General features: G+C 35.0%; 1 protein-coding gene across 1 annotated transcript in view; it reads left to right on the top strand.

Annotated features, from left to right (window-relative positions):
* Nucleotides 1-11,004: 11,004 nt before the first annotated feature.
* Nucleotides 11,005-17,928, top strand: part of Smp_147810 (tatd dnase-related) — a gene marked incomplete at both ends in the record, with an annotated part of 23,387 nt that continues 16,463 nt past the window's right edge. Inside the window, 5 exons of the mRNA XM_018796359.1 lie at nucleotides 11,005-11,034; nucleotides 14,462-14,506; nucleotides 14,568-14,630; nucleotides 14,687-14,796; nucleotides 16,695-16,750. Coding sequence (XP_018650580.1) covers nucleotides 11,005-11,034; nucleotides 14,462-14,506; nucleotides 14,568-14,630; nucleotides 14,687-14,796; nucleotides 16,695-16,750 — 304 coding nt within the window. The remainder of the gene's footprint in view (nucleotides 11,035-14,461; nucleotides 14,507-14,567; nucleotides 14,631-14,686; nucleotides 14,797-16,694; nucleotides 16,751-17,928) is intronic.

Below are 17,928 nucleotides of genomic sequence, written 5' to 3'. Positions count from 1 at the left end.
GGAAGCACAATAGGACGAAACGGCCGTCCAGTGCTTCCATGTTTTCCATGGTGGTCTAGCTTCAATTGACTCACGCTTTCAACTATGGAAATACTAAATCTCCACAAAAACCCCCTTCTGATAACATATTTTAAACCTTGAAATCCAAGATGATTATGATATGAACATCTGTGAATCGTTTTTTTTTCTATAAGCAAAGATGAATAGTGGCTAGTAGTAGAATCCAGCTTGACGCGCGTTTCGTCCTATTTGGGACTCGTCAGCTGGATGTACCTGTATCTCAAAGTTGATGTTTACTCTGGGACTCAAACCCAGTACCTTTCGCTTCAACCGCCATCACATTATCCAATTAGCAGGCACATTTAGCTGATGAGTCCCAAATAGGATGAAACGCACGTCCTGGATTCCACTGCTGACCACTATCCATTTTTGCTTATAATGCTTATAATGCTCGAGGCAATACGCACAGTATGCATATATGCCAATAAGAGACTGACTAGTTGTAATCCTAAACATCAATGGGAAGATTCAAACAAGTAATACTATGTGAATGTTTACGTTTTTTTTTGAATTTTTCCTTTTAGAAACGTTCTGTAATTGATACACATTGTCATCTATGTGAATCTATTTTTGACAAAGTAAGTTAATCAAATTGATCAATTTTTCTTTCCTCAAACAATCTGTACTGGTTAATGTTTGTGTTTTAGAATTAGCCTCTTATTGTATCATTTAGGCATTTTATTCAAGTAATTAATGAGTTATCATGTATGTTAGTAATGAATTTAAATGTTTATTATCAGTAAATTGATAGATGGCTTAGAGATTAAAGAGTTCGACTTTCAACTATTAAGTTACCGGTTCCAAACTTCCTCACTAGCTCTCATACTCAGGACTCATATCTAAGTATGGTAAGGTTTACCCGGTAACTTAATTAAAACATTTAGCTTTCAACATTTAAGTCTCTAGTTCCAACTTGGAGATATTTAATTCAATTTGAATTGCAGGACATTAACACTATCCTTCATGTAAACGTAATTTGACTGTAACCTAATAAATAAAGTAGACCCATAGTAAACTGGTTCCAGTCTTTTCATTACATTAATGTCAAAAAGAAGTATTCATTTGGTTAGAAATTATGATACTCTTTCCTAGAGAAATATTACATGTCATTTCACGTCATTATAAAGTTAGATTCTATGTATGTCCATCGTAGAAGTGAGAATAATACACCAAAATAATATTCCCTTGTTGACTAATTATTCTAGAATTAGTATTCGGATATTTTCCTTCTTTTTGTTAAACAATTAATAGATGGAGTGAAAATTAAATGTTTTATTCAATCTTACTTACTTACTTACTTACGCCTGTTACTCCCAATGGAGCATAGGCCACCGAACTCAGTCTCCAATTCATTTGAAGTATTGACATAGAATAATGAATTTCTTTTGTTTTGTTTTTCTATATCTAACTCATCTTCTTCTTAGATTCTTCATTGTTCAGAAAAAAGAAAAACGTTACTCTTTTCTTTTAAAGATAAATACCACATTTTGTCCTTTTTTTTCTAAGTCAACAGTTCATTTAATGAAATTCTATTTCATTAGTATAGATACCATGTTTTAAGGACAAGAGTATTATTATTATTATAAAGACATATATATTAATTAAACATGACATTAAGAAAAATAAATTAAACTATATTAGGGAAATTATAAGCAAAGATGGATAGTGGCTAGGAGTAGAATCCAGGACGCGTGTTTCGTCCTACTTGAGACTCGTCAACTGGATGTACCTGTATCTCATAATGCTTGTGAATTTAGGCTATAACGAGGCAATCCACACCGTATGCACATATGCTAATAAGAGATTAATCAATTGCATTCCTAAACATCCATGGGAAGATTCAACCAAACTATAGTATTTGACCACAGATGTCTTAGAAATATTGCTCGCATCTGCTGGGATCACCGGGTAAGTAATAGTGAGGTTAGACACAGGGTATTAGGAAATGATGATAAATCAGTTGATGAGGTCATGAATATTCATCGACTGAGATGGTTAGGCCACCTGTTACGTATGCCTGAACACCGATTACCACGACGTGCTATGCTGAATAGTGTAGGGGATGGTTGGAAGAGAGTTAGGGGCGGCCAAACCAAAACGTGGCATCAGTGCTTGAAGTCGCTAACTTCCAGTCTGAGCCATGTTGGTAGATGCAGACTACTTGGTTGGGGTCCGCGTGACTATCTTAACCAGTGGTTTGTTACTCTAGGTGACATGGCTCAGAATCGATCACAATGGCGTAGGTGTATACACTCTTTATCTTCCCTTAAACCTTGAGATTAAAATTGCTGCATAACGTTCTTCCTTCCTATACTATATCCTTATATACAACCTATCTTTTATATACTACCACCACTAAATTAACCACTTCTATGAATCCGGTGTTGATCTTGTTGTGGTAATGAGGTATGGTTACTTTGACCGATGCATATATGTGCCTGGTCCTACGTTGTAGCTGACTGACTGACTGACTGAATTAATATTAGGGAAATTATTTTCAAGCAATGATGATATTCATAATTAGTTAAACAAATATGATTCCCTTTTCTTATGTCAATATTTGTTCTTTCCATCATGAAGGATACTATTCAGTTGATTTATATTAAATAATTGAGTTAAACTGATTATTTATGTTTTGTAAGTTATAACTAAGGTAACTATTACGAGATGAATTTTTCATCTGTAAATTTATCACGTGGCTAAATGAACCAATCAGATTTAAGGTAGAAGATCTTGAATTTTAGCGCGAAATTCATTTACTCATTTGACTTAATATCATTTTATTATTATTAAAGATGTTATAAACAGTAGGATACTTGTTATAACTCTAGGGTTTCTTGTTATAACAGTCCCTTCACTTTTTACACGTATGTGAGACGTTAATTTACCTTAGACGAATATCTACACTAGATTTCCCTTTCAGTGTCTCTTCTATAAGACTTCAACACAACTCAGATCAAGAACACGAGATTAGCCCTGACTAGAACGTCAATATATTTCCACACACCTAAAATCCGACACAATCTAACAACAAGGAACAGTCAATCAATAACAGTCAGGATAGGGAATATATAGCACATATAATACCTATCACACTATCCACATGTCTGACTCAGCGAAACAACCAATCGTTATCATTCTCACCCACACATCAAAATATGATGTCAATTCATGATGAAAACATTCAATCTAATTTTTAACTTTAAAGTTCAATTGTAAATCGTAATTCTAATCCAATATACTAATAAATAACTCTCATTTAACCTTAGTAAATAGGTAGATATTCCAAGATCATTCTAACGCTGCTCAATAGTTGTCCATAAATTATAGTCTCATCAAAAATGTTTGTCAATATAGGATTGTGAAGTTTGTGCTTCTAGGTTTTTAGTGATAGTCTAACATTGATTGGTTCATGATTTCGATGAAGACTAATTTTTGTATGTCAATTATAAACCTCGTCTTATATATTTTGGATTGTTTTCAAGCGTGGATTGGTTGGAGTTAGACATAAACACCATCGGATGCCGGCTCAGTGGTCTAGCGGTTAAGTGCTCCGGCGCGAGACTGGTAGATTCGAGGTTGGAATCTCGCGAGGCGAGGTCGTGGATGTGCACTGCTGAGGAGTCCCACAATAGGACGAAACGGTCATCCAATGCTTCCTGGTTTTCCTTGATGGTCTAGCTTCAATTGACTCACGCTTGCAATTATGAAAATACTAAATCTCCACGAAACCCCTTCTGGTGTTTAAGTTTGCTCATTCTTTTGTATATGAACTTTGGCAATATTTATTGTTTATAAAACACACTAGATTAACCATATAAGTTGTTAGTTACTTGAATTTACAATGATGACTACTTTCTATAAAGTTTATCGTAAAAAGATATTCCTTTTAATGGAAATCAGCCATCCTTAAGGATGGGAAAACCATCACCAACGACAGTGGTGGTGGTAGTAGTGATAGTCGCACAATATTATGAATTGACTGAAGCTAAAAATATTAACTACTGAGTATTAAATCTATGGAATGTTGGTCAAGCTTTTGCACCAAAGCTTGTAGATTTCCCCAAATGCCCTGGTACGGCTGAAAGTGGGGGGGAGTCCGCTCTCCCTCACAACATGCTCTCATATGGCCACGCGTATATAGCCTCTGACAGGGAAGTCCTACTCACTGCCTTCTCGTGGCATTACTATTGTTCACGAAATTGAGAGGACGAAAAGTGAATGTCCGGTGCTTTAACCGAGTTGGTGGGTACGGAGGATCCACCTAGGGGAGTTGGAAAACTCTGATTCCAAACCAGTGGTGCACATGGGCTGACTCCAGTATCCTGAGGAAACAAATGACGTATGAACCAATTATTGGTCACCGGCTAGCATGAGACTGAATCTCCTCACGATGCTCTACTGCCTTGTGGATCAGATCTCCAGGTCAAAGGCTCGGGGTGTGGCCCCCTATAAAAACCACCTGTTTCGGTTTGGGCACCTGAGCAGTATCACAGCCCCCACACAAATCAAATGAGATTTGTGTGGTGCATATATATGTGGTGCCCCTTTGTACCAATATTCATGTATTTAAATAAATAAAATAAATCTTCGTTGGATCGTTAGTGCTCACTTTTGAGAAGTCTTATATCGGGACAATTGGATATCTTGTTTTTCCTAGCTCCCAATGGTTATCTTTCTAATATTAATTCATGATGTGAAACTTGATATTTAGTTGCTATTAGATTGTTTAAATGCATTCTGCTCAATGTTTATGTTTTAAGGTATATTCATCAAGCTAACTATGACCATATGTTGAAGGTACATAAAACCATACTCTTCATTGAACCCTGGTGATAAGTGTTCTTTAACGTGTCTGGAAGTTTCCGTGAATAAATAGTTTACGAGCTCTGAAAATTCATACAATCACTTTTTGGTAGATAGTTATGTCTTTAACACATACTTTCTGAGAGTTTTTAAATATTATACTAGGTAGATTGGTCCACTCGGTTTGTTTTATAGACTAATATCAAATGGTCTATGATAACGGCAAACAGAAATCAGAAAGTTGGTAAAGAGATTTCACCCAAGATCCTCGACAAGATTGTAGATGTGCACTATCTGACGGTTTCAGAATTTCTAAGGCTTCTTGGTCTTTGTTTTTATCAGCTTACATCAATTTGTGACAAAAAGTCACCTTAAAAACCATTTAATCTTCACAATCAATCTATTAGACATAAGGACAAATCCAGGATGTACGTTTCATTCTGTTTGAGATCTGTCAGTTGAATGTATCTGTCTCTCAATATTGATATTTATGTTGAGACTCGAATTCAGTACGTTTTGCATTCAACGTCAACGTGTTATGCACTGACGTATTGAGATTGGATGCTCACTAGTTTATGAAAAAGGTAGTATTCTATTTTTCTTAAGGGGTTTGTCAAGGGGTGTAACTGATCAGTCTCTGATATCATATATCTCTCTTGAGACTATTACATCGATATAGCCATTAAGGCACAAGTTTTTATTAAAGTCAGATCTGTTACCAGATTAATGATTTCATAGAACACTTTTTATCAACGGTTATATTTTCACTATTCTATTATTTATAATTAACATCATGTGCGTTTTAAAACGTTTGTGTTAAATTAGAACCAACCTTTTAACTTTATTGATACTGATTACACGAAAATTAATATTACTTACTTACTCCTGTTGCCTCTCATGAAGGAGCAAAATACTCTCACAAGCGTTCTTCATCCATCCCTGTCCTGGGCAATCCTTTGCAGTTCTTTCCAGTTGCTATTCATCCTTTTCATCTGTGCTTCCAATTCTCTACTCAGTATGTTATTTGACCTTCCTCTTTTTCGTTTCCCTTCAGGATTCCAAATTAGTAATTGATTCGTGATGCAGTGTGATGATTTCCTCAATATATATATCCTATCTACTTCCAACATCTTTTCGTGATATCCCCTTCAGTTGGAAGTTGATTTATTCTCTCCCACAGCAGGTTGTTACTGATGATATTCGACTAACGGATATTGGGTCTCGTGTGTAGACGATTGTTTATAAATGCTTCTGCTTTTTCACTGATGGTTGTAATAATTCTCCAAGTTTCAGCTCCTCTTGCAGTAGATTCTCGCTTTGATATTGGTTGACAGATAGTTGTTTCAAGTTCCATATGTTTTTAAATTGTAGGAATGCTGTCCGTGCTTGGTCAATCCACACCTTTACGTGTGAATTAGATCCTCCACACTCATCGATGATGATACTCAGATACGTGAAACTTTCCACCTCCTCCAGAGTTTCCTATCAAGTGCGATTGAAAATTAGTATAGAGGGAATAGAATCGACTCAAATGAACTCAAACGTTGTTAGTTTTGTCTCAGGAAAAAAAACCTTGGAGATTAAGAAATCTTCAATCCTAGAATACAGAAATTAATTTTTAGAAATATATAACTATAATTGCGTAATTAAACTAATTTAATTCATGATCACATTGATTTTCAGTTAATTAAAACAGAGATGAAATCTCCACATCTTTTGGGAAAGATTATATTGTGTTGTTATAACTTGTGGCGTTATCCGTTATACGGCCAATAAGAGAACAGTGACTTATTGATCGAACCAATGATCCATAAACCCCATAAGAGCAATCTAGAGTCATTATTGGTCCTTCTTCCTTTCCTAGCCTTGCATGTTGAGTTCAGAACACAAATCTCAGCCTCATTAATGTGAATCATGTATTTTAAACATACTGGATTTATGTACAAACCAAACAGACCACATCACACTATAAAATAGAAGATAACATTTGTACAAAATCTAGCCGAAAGTGGCTGTGAATGTGGGAGACTGTAATTAGTAGAATGGGCATAACTTGAGGATGGTAAATCGTATAATAATAGTCTATATGTCAAAATAAAGCTTATAATAATAATAATAATAATAATAATAATAGGAATGCCGGCTCAGCGGTCTAGTGGTTAAGCGTTCACTTGCGAGACTGGTAGGTCCTGGCTTGAAATCTCGTTAGGCGGAATCGTGAATGCTCACTGCTGAGGAGTCCTTCACTAGGACGAAACGACCGTTCAGTGCTTCTAGGTTCTCCATGGTAGTCTAGCTTCAATTTGACTCATGCTTTCAACTATTATTTTTCAGTCAAAACTATGTTTTATTAATTGTTATATTTTCTTTAAATTAATTTATTTAGGATATTGACAATGTGATCAATCGTGCAATATCTGCCAATGTTCATGGTGCTATTGTATTAACTGAGAATAGAAATGATTTTTCAAAAGTATTTAAATTAAAGAAAAAGTATATTTTTTATCTTTTCATTATTTTCTTACAATTATTACTCATTATATATATATATGCATTTCATTAATTAATTAATTTTAATAGTTGAGATCATGAGTCAATTGAAGTTAGACCAGCATGGAAAACCTGGAAGCACTGAATGTGTCGCTCAATTTCGTGGATCGGTTGAAGTTAGATATTAATACCGTTGGATGCCGGCTCAATGGTCTAGAGGTTATGCGATAGCGCGCAAGACTGATAGGTCCTGGGTTCAGGTCTCGCGAAGCGGGACCATGGATGCGCACAGTTGAGGAGTCCTACAATTGGACGAAACGGCCGTCTGCTGCTTCTACGTATTCCATAATGGTCTAGCCTCAATCGGTCCATGATCTCAACTATTAAAATTACTATAATATCCACAAAACCCCTTCTGACATTAATTAATTATTTAATTTATATAATGACAAAAGTATGAAATTTGTTATGTAATAAGTTTAAATCAATCAATTAAGAGTTTCACTTGGTGTTGTTTACTTGTATCTTCCAATTGTCATTTAGGACTACAACCGATCAGTCTCTTATTGGCATATGTGCATCCTGTGCAAACTGCCTCGATATTACCTGAATTCACAAACTTTATAAGTAAAGATGGATAATGGCTAGCAATGGAATCCAGGACACGCGTTTCGTCATATTTGGTACTCGTCAACTGGATGTACCAGCAAGAGACTGATCAATCACAGTCCTAAACATAAATGGGAAGATTCAACCAAATAATACCAAGTGAATTTTTATTTCACCCCATTGCACAAGCAAGTGGCTATCAGGACTCAGTAGCTGAGTGGATAACGTGATGGTGTTTGAAGCGAACGGTACTGGGTTTGAGTCCCAGAGTGAACATCAACTCTGAGATACAGGTATATCCAGCTGACGAGTCCCAAATAGGATGAAGTGGCGCGCATCCTGGATTCCACTGCTATCCACTATCCATCTTTGCTTACCATGCTTGTTAATATTTAAATAATAGTATAATATTGAATGATTAATAAAATTTAGTTGTTAAGGCTTAAAAATGTTTCCTATTCAAAAATTTAAACAAAATATCCATTTAACATAATTAATTCTATTTAAAATGAATGATGTAATAGTTTTTAACACTAAGTAACCCTTATGTTTACCGATATTGTGTTTATAGTGTTGTATACATATATTCATTTTTAATAATGAATATCAGCATGCAATAATATCTCTAATGAATTCACATCAAATGGATTGGGATTATTTTCCTAGATTATAATAATAACAACCCTAAGAAATATGTACTGAACCTTGATAAGGTATTTTCATTAGGTAACATGATGAATTTAAATGGGGGGTACTTTCTAAAAGGACTTAAATCTAGGTTCAACTCATAATTAATATTCATGATGTAAATTAGGTTGTATTTAAATACATATTCTATGGTAGGGTAATCAATGAGAACACAGGTGGTGATGTGGGACAACCGATGGTAACTTAATTACAAAATATCTTGGTAAAATATGATTTTTATTTTCTTTGAACACATAAATATTGGTGCAAAGGGTAACCAAATAGATATGCGCCACACAAATCTCATTTCATTTGTGTGAGGGCTGTGATACTGCCCAGCTGTCCAAACTGAAACAGGTGGTTTTCATAGGGGGCCACACCCGGAGCCTTTGATCTTAAGGTCTAACCCACAAGGCAGTAGAGCATCGTGAGGAGATGCATTCTCATGCTAGCCGGTGACAAACGATTGATTCATACGTCATTTGTTTCCTCAGGATACTGGAGTCCATGTGCACCATTGGTTTGCAACCAGGGTTTTCTAACTCCGCTAGTTGGACTTTCCGTGTCCACCAACCTGGTTAAAGCGTCGGACATTCGCTTTTCGTCCTCTCAGTTTTGTAAACAACAGTAATGCAGTGAGAAGGCACTGAGTAGGATTTCCATATCAGAGGCTATATTCGCGTGGCCATATTAGAGCATGTTGAGAGGGAGAGCGGACTCTCCTCACTCTCGACCATACCAGGGCATTTGGGGGCAGTAAAATCTGAGAATCATACATTATATACTTCATTTGCAACTTTCCATCTTTTGTCTTTCACAATCTGTATGATTCTTCAAATTCACAATTCATTTCTATTTTTTCTATTCTCTTCAAATCTATCTTCTTAGCCTTTTTCTACTAGAGTTTCCACTTCCGATTGATGTTACATACTACTTATATCGACAGATATAAGTAGCATACACTAAAGTAGTATAAATATTCAGATTTTCTAGTTGAAATATACCAATAACAGTGTACATACATATATATCTCACCATATTGTGAGTTATATTTACTTCCGAGTAAAAGTTTACCTTAAATCTCAAAAAGTGGATTTCTTAATCTTAATTAAAGAAACCCTATTTAACCAACTGTTTCTCAATTCTTACTGATTAATATCCATTGTCTTTAATTTGTAAAAAGGATACTTGTAATAGAATATTGTTTATTTTGACCCATTTGAAACATCTTCAGTGACTTCCTCCCCCCTCAAAAAACACTTTTTTTTTTAAAGATTGCAACTAAATACTTGAGGACATTGTGTTAAAGTGTATCTTTATTATTTATTCAATGTATCAATATCACTCGAAAATTATAGGTTAAACATATAGGTCATACACATGATATTACCTATATAAGAATGTTTAATGAAACAGTATGATCAAAATGATTTTTTTTCTTTTCCATTTGTTTTTCCAATCAACTTATCTTAAGTTAGTAGTTATTTTCATTTATTCAAAGAAAAACTTACTTAATTACTTACGCCTGTTACCCCTCGTGGTGGAGTATAGACCACCCACCAGCATTTTCCATCCAACTCTGTCCTGGGAAATCCTTTCCAGTTGTTATTCATCCTTTTCATACAAAGAAAAAGCTATTCTGTAATTATATAATATACTATAAAATAATAGATGATATATGTCGAATTGTTTGATAGAACATTAAGGAATTCAGTTGGAAACAAGAATAAAATCAATAGCTCAGATGCCGTTCAAAAATAGTAATATTCATTATTAGAAAAAAAACGAGCATGGAATGTGCAGTCACTTAAACTAGTCAGGATATCTTGATCCACAAAATTTGATATCAGCACTAAACGATATCACAGTGTTCATTAATCAATAATTAATCAATGATAATTATTAAAAATAAACCTTGATTGAAGTTGGTTATGACATATAAATTTAGATTGTAGATCGAGATCAGGAATTGATCAATGTTTGACCATCATTGTAAACCTGTAAGCCCTGGAAGGTCGTTTCATCCTAACATGAGACTCCCGAGTAGTGCACATCCACGATCCCGCAAGCGGGATTCAAACCCAGGACCTTCGGTCTCTTGCATGAACGCTTAATCTCCAGACCAATGAACCGAGATCCAACGGTATTAATGTCTAACTTCAATCCACGATATTGTGCAACCATTTCCCTTTACCTTCAATGGGTAACTACCTCACACCCGACACGGATTATTTAATTCCCTAATTCATTAATGCGATTTATGTCAACTATTATATACGAGGGTAACCCGGATAAATATTTTTCGATAACAATCATAATACGATTTGATTATAGTCATCAAAATTCCGTATCATGGCTTCAGCGAAGCGTAATCAATTAGACGTGAGTAACTGACTAATTTATTAAAATTATTGTTTATAGGTTGTAATCAACTCAAGGAAATTTATGAATGATTCTTCTACTTATCTACTTCAATGTTCTTAGTTTTTCCAATTAATTGTTTTGGAATTAAACATTTTTCTGACTGGCTGATAAGTCGTCAATTCCATCTATATAGTTTATCCCCCCCCCAATTCAAATAATTTTGTTGTTATTGTTGGAATAATCATGTATCGTTCTAAAGTGAATACAGATTGTATTATCTATACAGTTGGATTCAATCCATCAAAACCTATATTTTATCAAAGTTTTGTTTTATTCTGTATTTGTTAGTAAAGTTAATCTGATATCTTCAGAGAATTGATCATCCTCCGAAGACTGTTGACAAAAGTTAACAGATATAGAATTTTCATTAAGGATCTTCTGCTGAATACCTATTCGTATCTAACAAAGGAACTAGTTCATACAATTCGAAAACATAAAGACAAGTGATTAATTTCCTATTTAGTGAACAATACTGTATCACCCCACACAACTAAAAAAATTCCTAAATTTTATTAGTTTCTAGCGCAAATTAAATATCCTAAACAGATTTTTCTGGTTGGCGTTTTTTTTAGTGAGTGAGCTTTCTACGGGATGGGGTCACTAACCGTATGCCCAACCCTCCTCCTTTATTCGGGCTTGGGACCGGCAGTAGCCCTCGGAGGAACTACAGGTGGAGTTATATATATATATATATAAACTATGTTCTACACTAAGACATGTTTTTATCAAATACCAAGCCATATGACCAGAATATTGTGTTTAGTATAGAGTTATTTTCATTTAATTAAAAACATTCCTGTATTTCCACTAGCTTCTTTAACACTAAGAACATTCTGTTGAGATGAAATGATCCTTGAAAAATGGTATTATTACTATGATATGTGTATTATCATACTCAAGAAAAGTTAATGATTTTAAGTTAATTTCGATGTACAACGTAAGATATCACAAAACCTCCTTCCGATAATATTCATATCCTCAATAGTGATTGACTTCAATAGGTATTTCCTGGAGTTCTAGTAGGAAGCTGTGATCAGTGGAGTTCAACCAGGTCTGTTATGAGATAGTAACTCACTGAAGACATTGGTGAACAGTGGCTCAATTTCATGGATTGGTTGAAATTAGACATTAACGTAGTTGGATGCCCGCTCATTGGTCTAGAGGTTAATCGCTCGCGCGCGAGTCTGATAGGTCCTGGGTTGGAATCTCGCGAGGCGGGATCATAGATGCACACAGTTGAGGAGTACCATACTGTCCTTCCAGTGCTTCCAGGCTTTTCACAGTGGTCTAGCTTCAATTGACTCATGAATTCAACCACAGAATTATTTGTTTATTGAATCCCTAAAAACGTTTGATTATTATTTTTATCTGTTTTCTTAAATAACATAATTATGATTTTATGGTAGAATTTTAATTTTTAATATATTCAGATATCCAGATTGGATTAATATTTGCCTTGGGATTCATCCTGTACAGGTAATTACAATTTATATAAGATTCACTTGGTGTTGTTTACTTGTATCTTCCCGTTGTTATTTAGGACTGTAATTGATCAGTCTCTTGTTGACATATGTGCATCCTTTACGGACTGCCTCGATATTGCCTGAAGTCACAAGCTTTATAAGCAGAGATGGATGGTGGCTAGTAATGAAATCTAGGACGTGCGTTACGTCCTATTTGGAACTCGTCGTCTATATCTCCTTAAAATGCTTGTGAATTAAGGCAATATCGAAGCAATGCGTACAGGATGCACATATATCAATAAGAAACTGATCATTTGTAGTCCTGAAAATCAATGGGAAAATTCAAGCAACCAATGCTAAAAATAAGAATGATTTAATCTATGGTTTGTTTTTGTCATAACATGCGAAATAGTTCGACGATTATCTAATTCAAGGGTAGCACAATTTAGGTCAATCTGTAGTGGAAACAACCTATATAGTAAAGCAATCACCATAAAACCCCTACAACTGGATTATAGTAGTCAATTTACTAGTGAATTACTTCAAGAAGCTCTAGAAACTCTATTGAGAAGTCCTGATTGATGAAGCTCATTCATATCAGCAGTAAAACCGATGTCATTAACAACAGTGAATGACTGTCGTGTCATATCAGAACTTGAATGAGTTGAAATAGTAAAATTGGATATAGACCCGTTGGTTCTAATTGTTAGGTGTTAGCCGAGAGACTTTGAAATCCTATGTTCGGCACTTCGTAAGTTAAGGGTGTTCAGTCCGTAATCAGCATAAATAGTCATCAATGTATTCTAAAATTTATAGCAAAAATTGTGTTCATAATGAATTACTTAATATAGAAAACCTATACAGAATCAAATGAAATTTCACACTACTGACTATCTTAAGTAATTTCTTGCGATTCGAAAAACTTTACTACTCAAATCTATAAACAGTTCAGGTTCGCTTCTCGTATGCAATGAAAAAACATCTTTTTTTACCTATTGACATTGTTATAGTTAGGTGTCATTACGAAGTTTTGATTTGATTGTTGTTATAAATAAATAATATATTTGTAATATCCCAGTGAGTAGAAAAACAAGATTTTCTGACGTTTCGTGACTCAGTGTAAGCCAGTTCTTCAGAGAATTTTATTGTCTAAACTCTATCAGCACCCAAATGTCCTGGTACGGCCAAGAATGAGGAGAGTCAGCTCTCCCTCTCCAAATACTACCACATGGCCACGCGTATATAGCCTCTGATAGGGAAGTCCTACTCACCGCGTTCTCACTGCATTACTGTTGTTTACGAAATTGAGAGGACGAAAAGCGAATGTCCGGCGCTTTATCCGGGTTGGTAGACACGGTGAGTCCACCTAGGATAATTGGAAAACCCTCATTCCAAATCAATGGTGCACATGGACTCCAGTATCCTGAGGAAACAAATGACGTATGAATCAATCGTTTGTCACCGGCTACCATGGGACGGCATCTCCTCACGATACTCCACTGCCTTGTGGATCAGACCTTTAGGTCAAAGTCTTCGGGTATGGCTCCATAAGAAACCACCTAATTCGGTTTGGGCACCCGGGTAATATGATAGCCCACATACAAATCAAGTGACTTGTGCGGCGCATATATATCTGGTGCCTTCATCAGTCACAACTTCACTCTGGAACTTCAAGTACATTTTGAATTACGCCACTATTGAGCTAACTCTAAAAGTTTACTTAAAGGCTTTTTTAATTATGAAATTGATAGATTTTATTTTGTCATAAATCAATTTATTCTTCATCTTAAGATGATCATCCAGTTCCGGTGTTCACTTATATCTACTGGAGTTCAGATGTTTCATCATGATGTATTTATTTTAAAAGGAATAACTTTAAGTTCCTTTCCTCCCATTCTTCTTTCTCTTCTTTTTTTTTATAGAAACAAGAAGGAACTCACAATGGACAACGTAGTGTTAATATGAAAGTTTGTCAATAAAATCTTGTATTAAAGTCTCCCCCCCAAAAAAATTCTCTCATTACTTTAGGATTTAAAACATACTCGTGATATTATCCTACAGCATAAATATGAAATTGTTGGCATTGGTGAGGTATGTAACTTCATTTCACTTCTTCTTTAAAATATAAAATCGTTAACATACATTAGATTGGATTAGATTTCACACCGACTATATGTTCAACGACTGAATTACAAGATTTACAAAAAAGTATATTTACTATTCAAATTCAATTGGCTAAACAATTAAATTTACCAGTGTAAGTTGAAATATCTAGAATAGTTGTTGTTGTTGTTGCGAACGGTACTGAGTTCAAGTCCCTGGGTGGACATCAACTCTGAGATGCAGGTATTTCCAGCTGACGAGTCCCAAATAGGACAAAGTTGTGCGCGCCCTAGATTCCACTGCTAGCCACTATCCATCGTTGTTTATAATTTCATTACTATTTACGGTTATTATCAATAATATCTTATAAAATTATTCAAACTAATAATTGAATCAGTTGTAATGTCGATTACTATGTTAAAACCTATATAGCTTATTCTGACTTCCGATCAGGACAATTTGTTCATTGTTTCAACGAACAAACTCAGAAAGCTACATCGAGGATAAATCTTCTGAACTCCATACTTTTGATGAACAAACTCAGTGAAGCTAATACAGCAGCCACATGGGTATGCTGGAGTCGTATCATCTTATTGATACTTTGTCCTCATGTCAACTTTTCTCATTGATCCATCCAGCGGATCGTTTCATTATGATTCAAATAATTATCATAGTCTCGGGCTCACCACTTTGGTGACCCGTTGATAACATTGTCCGATTTAACTGACATCAAAATGAAGAGTACAATTAAGTAGTAAATGTGGACTGTGATTAGTGATAGTATCCAGAATACGCGTTTTGTTTACTCGAAACTTATTGGAATGTTAGGCTTTCATTTCATTATTGGCTATAACTCAATATTTTTCGTTTCAAATGATGAAGCGTTTACTCACGAGACAATTGACTCAATACTGTCACTGTCTTCTTTAATGCTTAGAAAGGTAATATCAAGAATTGTAATTTGACTTTTGCTGAAAATTCGCTAAGGATATATTTGAGGCTAGAGGAACTGAAAGGTTACAGTCTTGAATTTTAACAGCAAGAAATAACAAGCTACTTCAAATGGTAACTGAACAGTTTAGAAAACCGTATTGCTATACATCAAACGTGGTTGTACGGAATTTGGTGGTCAGGGAAACAAGATTGTTGAAACAACATTGGACCGCTTTTTTGGATCGTATCAGAATCATCCACAGTGTAAAGGAAATAGAATTTATTCGGAAATTCTATTAAATGTACTTACTTACGCCTGTTACCCCTCGTCGAGGAGCATAGGCTACCTAACACCACTCTAGAAACAACCCTGTTCTGGGCAATTATTTTTATTTTTTTCCAGTAACTATTCATCCTTTCATTGTCTGTTTCCAATTCCCGACGCAGTATGTTCTTTGGTCTTCTATATTTCCGGTTCCCTTCACGATTCCAAGAGAGCACTTGCTTTGTGATGTAGTTTAATGATTTTCTCAATGTATGTTCTGTCCACTTCTAACGTCTTTCCATAATTAACTTCTTAGTTGAAAGTTGCTTTTTTCTCTTCCACAGTATGTTATTGCTGATGGTATCGCGCAACGAACATTGAGTATATTAAGTATACAATTGTTTATTAACAATTGTACTTTTTTTGACAATGGTTTTGGTAGTTCTCCAAGTTTCAGCTCCCTGTACAGTGGGACTGTCTTGACATTCGTATTGAAGATTCTGACTTTTATGTTGTCTGACAGACAGTTTCTTCGAGTTCCATATACTCTTCAACTGTTGGAATGTGGCCCTTACTTTGCGAATTCTTGCCTTTACGTGTGCATAAGATCTTCTTTGTTCATCGATGATGCTATCTAGGTACATGAAGGTTTTCACTTCTTCCAGTTTCTCCATCAAGTGTGATTAAGTTAATGTTCTCCTTATTGTATTCAAGGATCCTTCTATTACCCTTGTGTATATTGAAACCTACTGATTCAGAGGCTGCTGCTAAAAGCCTCAGTTACTATTGATTAGAAATCTCTTATTGATAGAAATAAAATACTCTAATTACTCTTCACTAATTGTCAATTTTAGAAATGTTCATTCACATTCTGCTGGAAAAGAAACCATCGACATATTGAAATCTGAAGGTAAATTTACTTTTTATTTAAATAATTTGACAAAGATATTGGTGATTCTTTTCAACAACCATTTCATAACTTGTATATTTTGCATATCAATATTATATATACTGAAGTGAAGTACAGAAAGCATGATAATTTACAGGGATGATCAGAGGCAACATTTGAAGAAATCTAAGGGTACTGTTATAACTGTTTCATATATTCCTTATTACGACCCAGCGATTCGTATTGCTTAGTATTCTTCGACACCAATACTCTCGACAAGTCCACAAATCAGAACACGGTTGAACAGGGAAGAAATTATATTCCAAATAACAATGATAAATGGGAGTAAGAAGCGCAATAAGAAATGCGTTAGCATATTTATAGATTTTACATGAGAAGACTCCAGAGTCTTCTCCAAGCAACGACTAGAGCTGATTGGATAAGAATTAGTCGATCAGCGTACAGCAACACAATCGTGCATGAAATATGCTTTAATCCAATTTATGCCCCGCTAACAGGTATATTAATTGTAATGACGTTATTCTTAAGTTATATTAAAACAATATTTATGATAACTCGTGGAATATAATTTTTGTACATGACCGATGAAAAGAAGTGATACCAATTTAGATGACAGCATTATTGATGAAATGGTCACCACCATAGTTAGTTATCTTGTAAACGAAGAGTTAATTAGTGTATGAAAAGTTTTTATACTCTCAGAAGTTAGTGCGACGGAAAAATCATGTACATTTCTGTTATAACTTGTGGCCTGGATACCCTGTTAATGTACAACGTGATAATGCCGTCAATTCGAGAGCAGTGAATTATCGATCGGACCAATGAAACACGAAACCCGTACGAGCAGTCTAGAATACTTGTCGGTTTTGCTTTCTGTCTCGCCCAGCCAGTTAAGTCCAGAACACCAATATCAGCCTCTGCGGTATGATTCATTTATTTCAAACATACTTGGGTTTCTATACCAAACAGGCAGACCATATAGTACCAATAAAATAGAAAATATCATTTGTACAAGATTCAGCAGAAAGTGGCTGTGAATGTGGGGAACAATAATTAATAGACTGGGTATAACTCAAGAACGGTAAAACATATAATAGTTCATAGATCAAAATAAAGCTTATAATAAGAGGGATACGACTATAAATAGCTTAAATTCATTCAGTATTGTTTGTTTGAAT

This window comes from Schistosoma mansoni, chromosome 2, assembly GCF_000237925.1.
Source record: "Schistosoma mansoni strain Puerto Rico chromosome 2, complete genome".
Taxonomy (NCBI): domain Eukaryota; kingdom Metazoa; phylum Platyhelminthes; class Trematoda; order Strigeidida; family Schistosomatidae; genus Schistosoma; species Schistosoma mansoni.
Note: the sequence above shows the minus strand (reverse complement) of the source record. Positions and strands in the feature narration are given on the sequence as shown.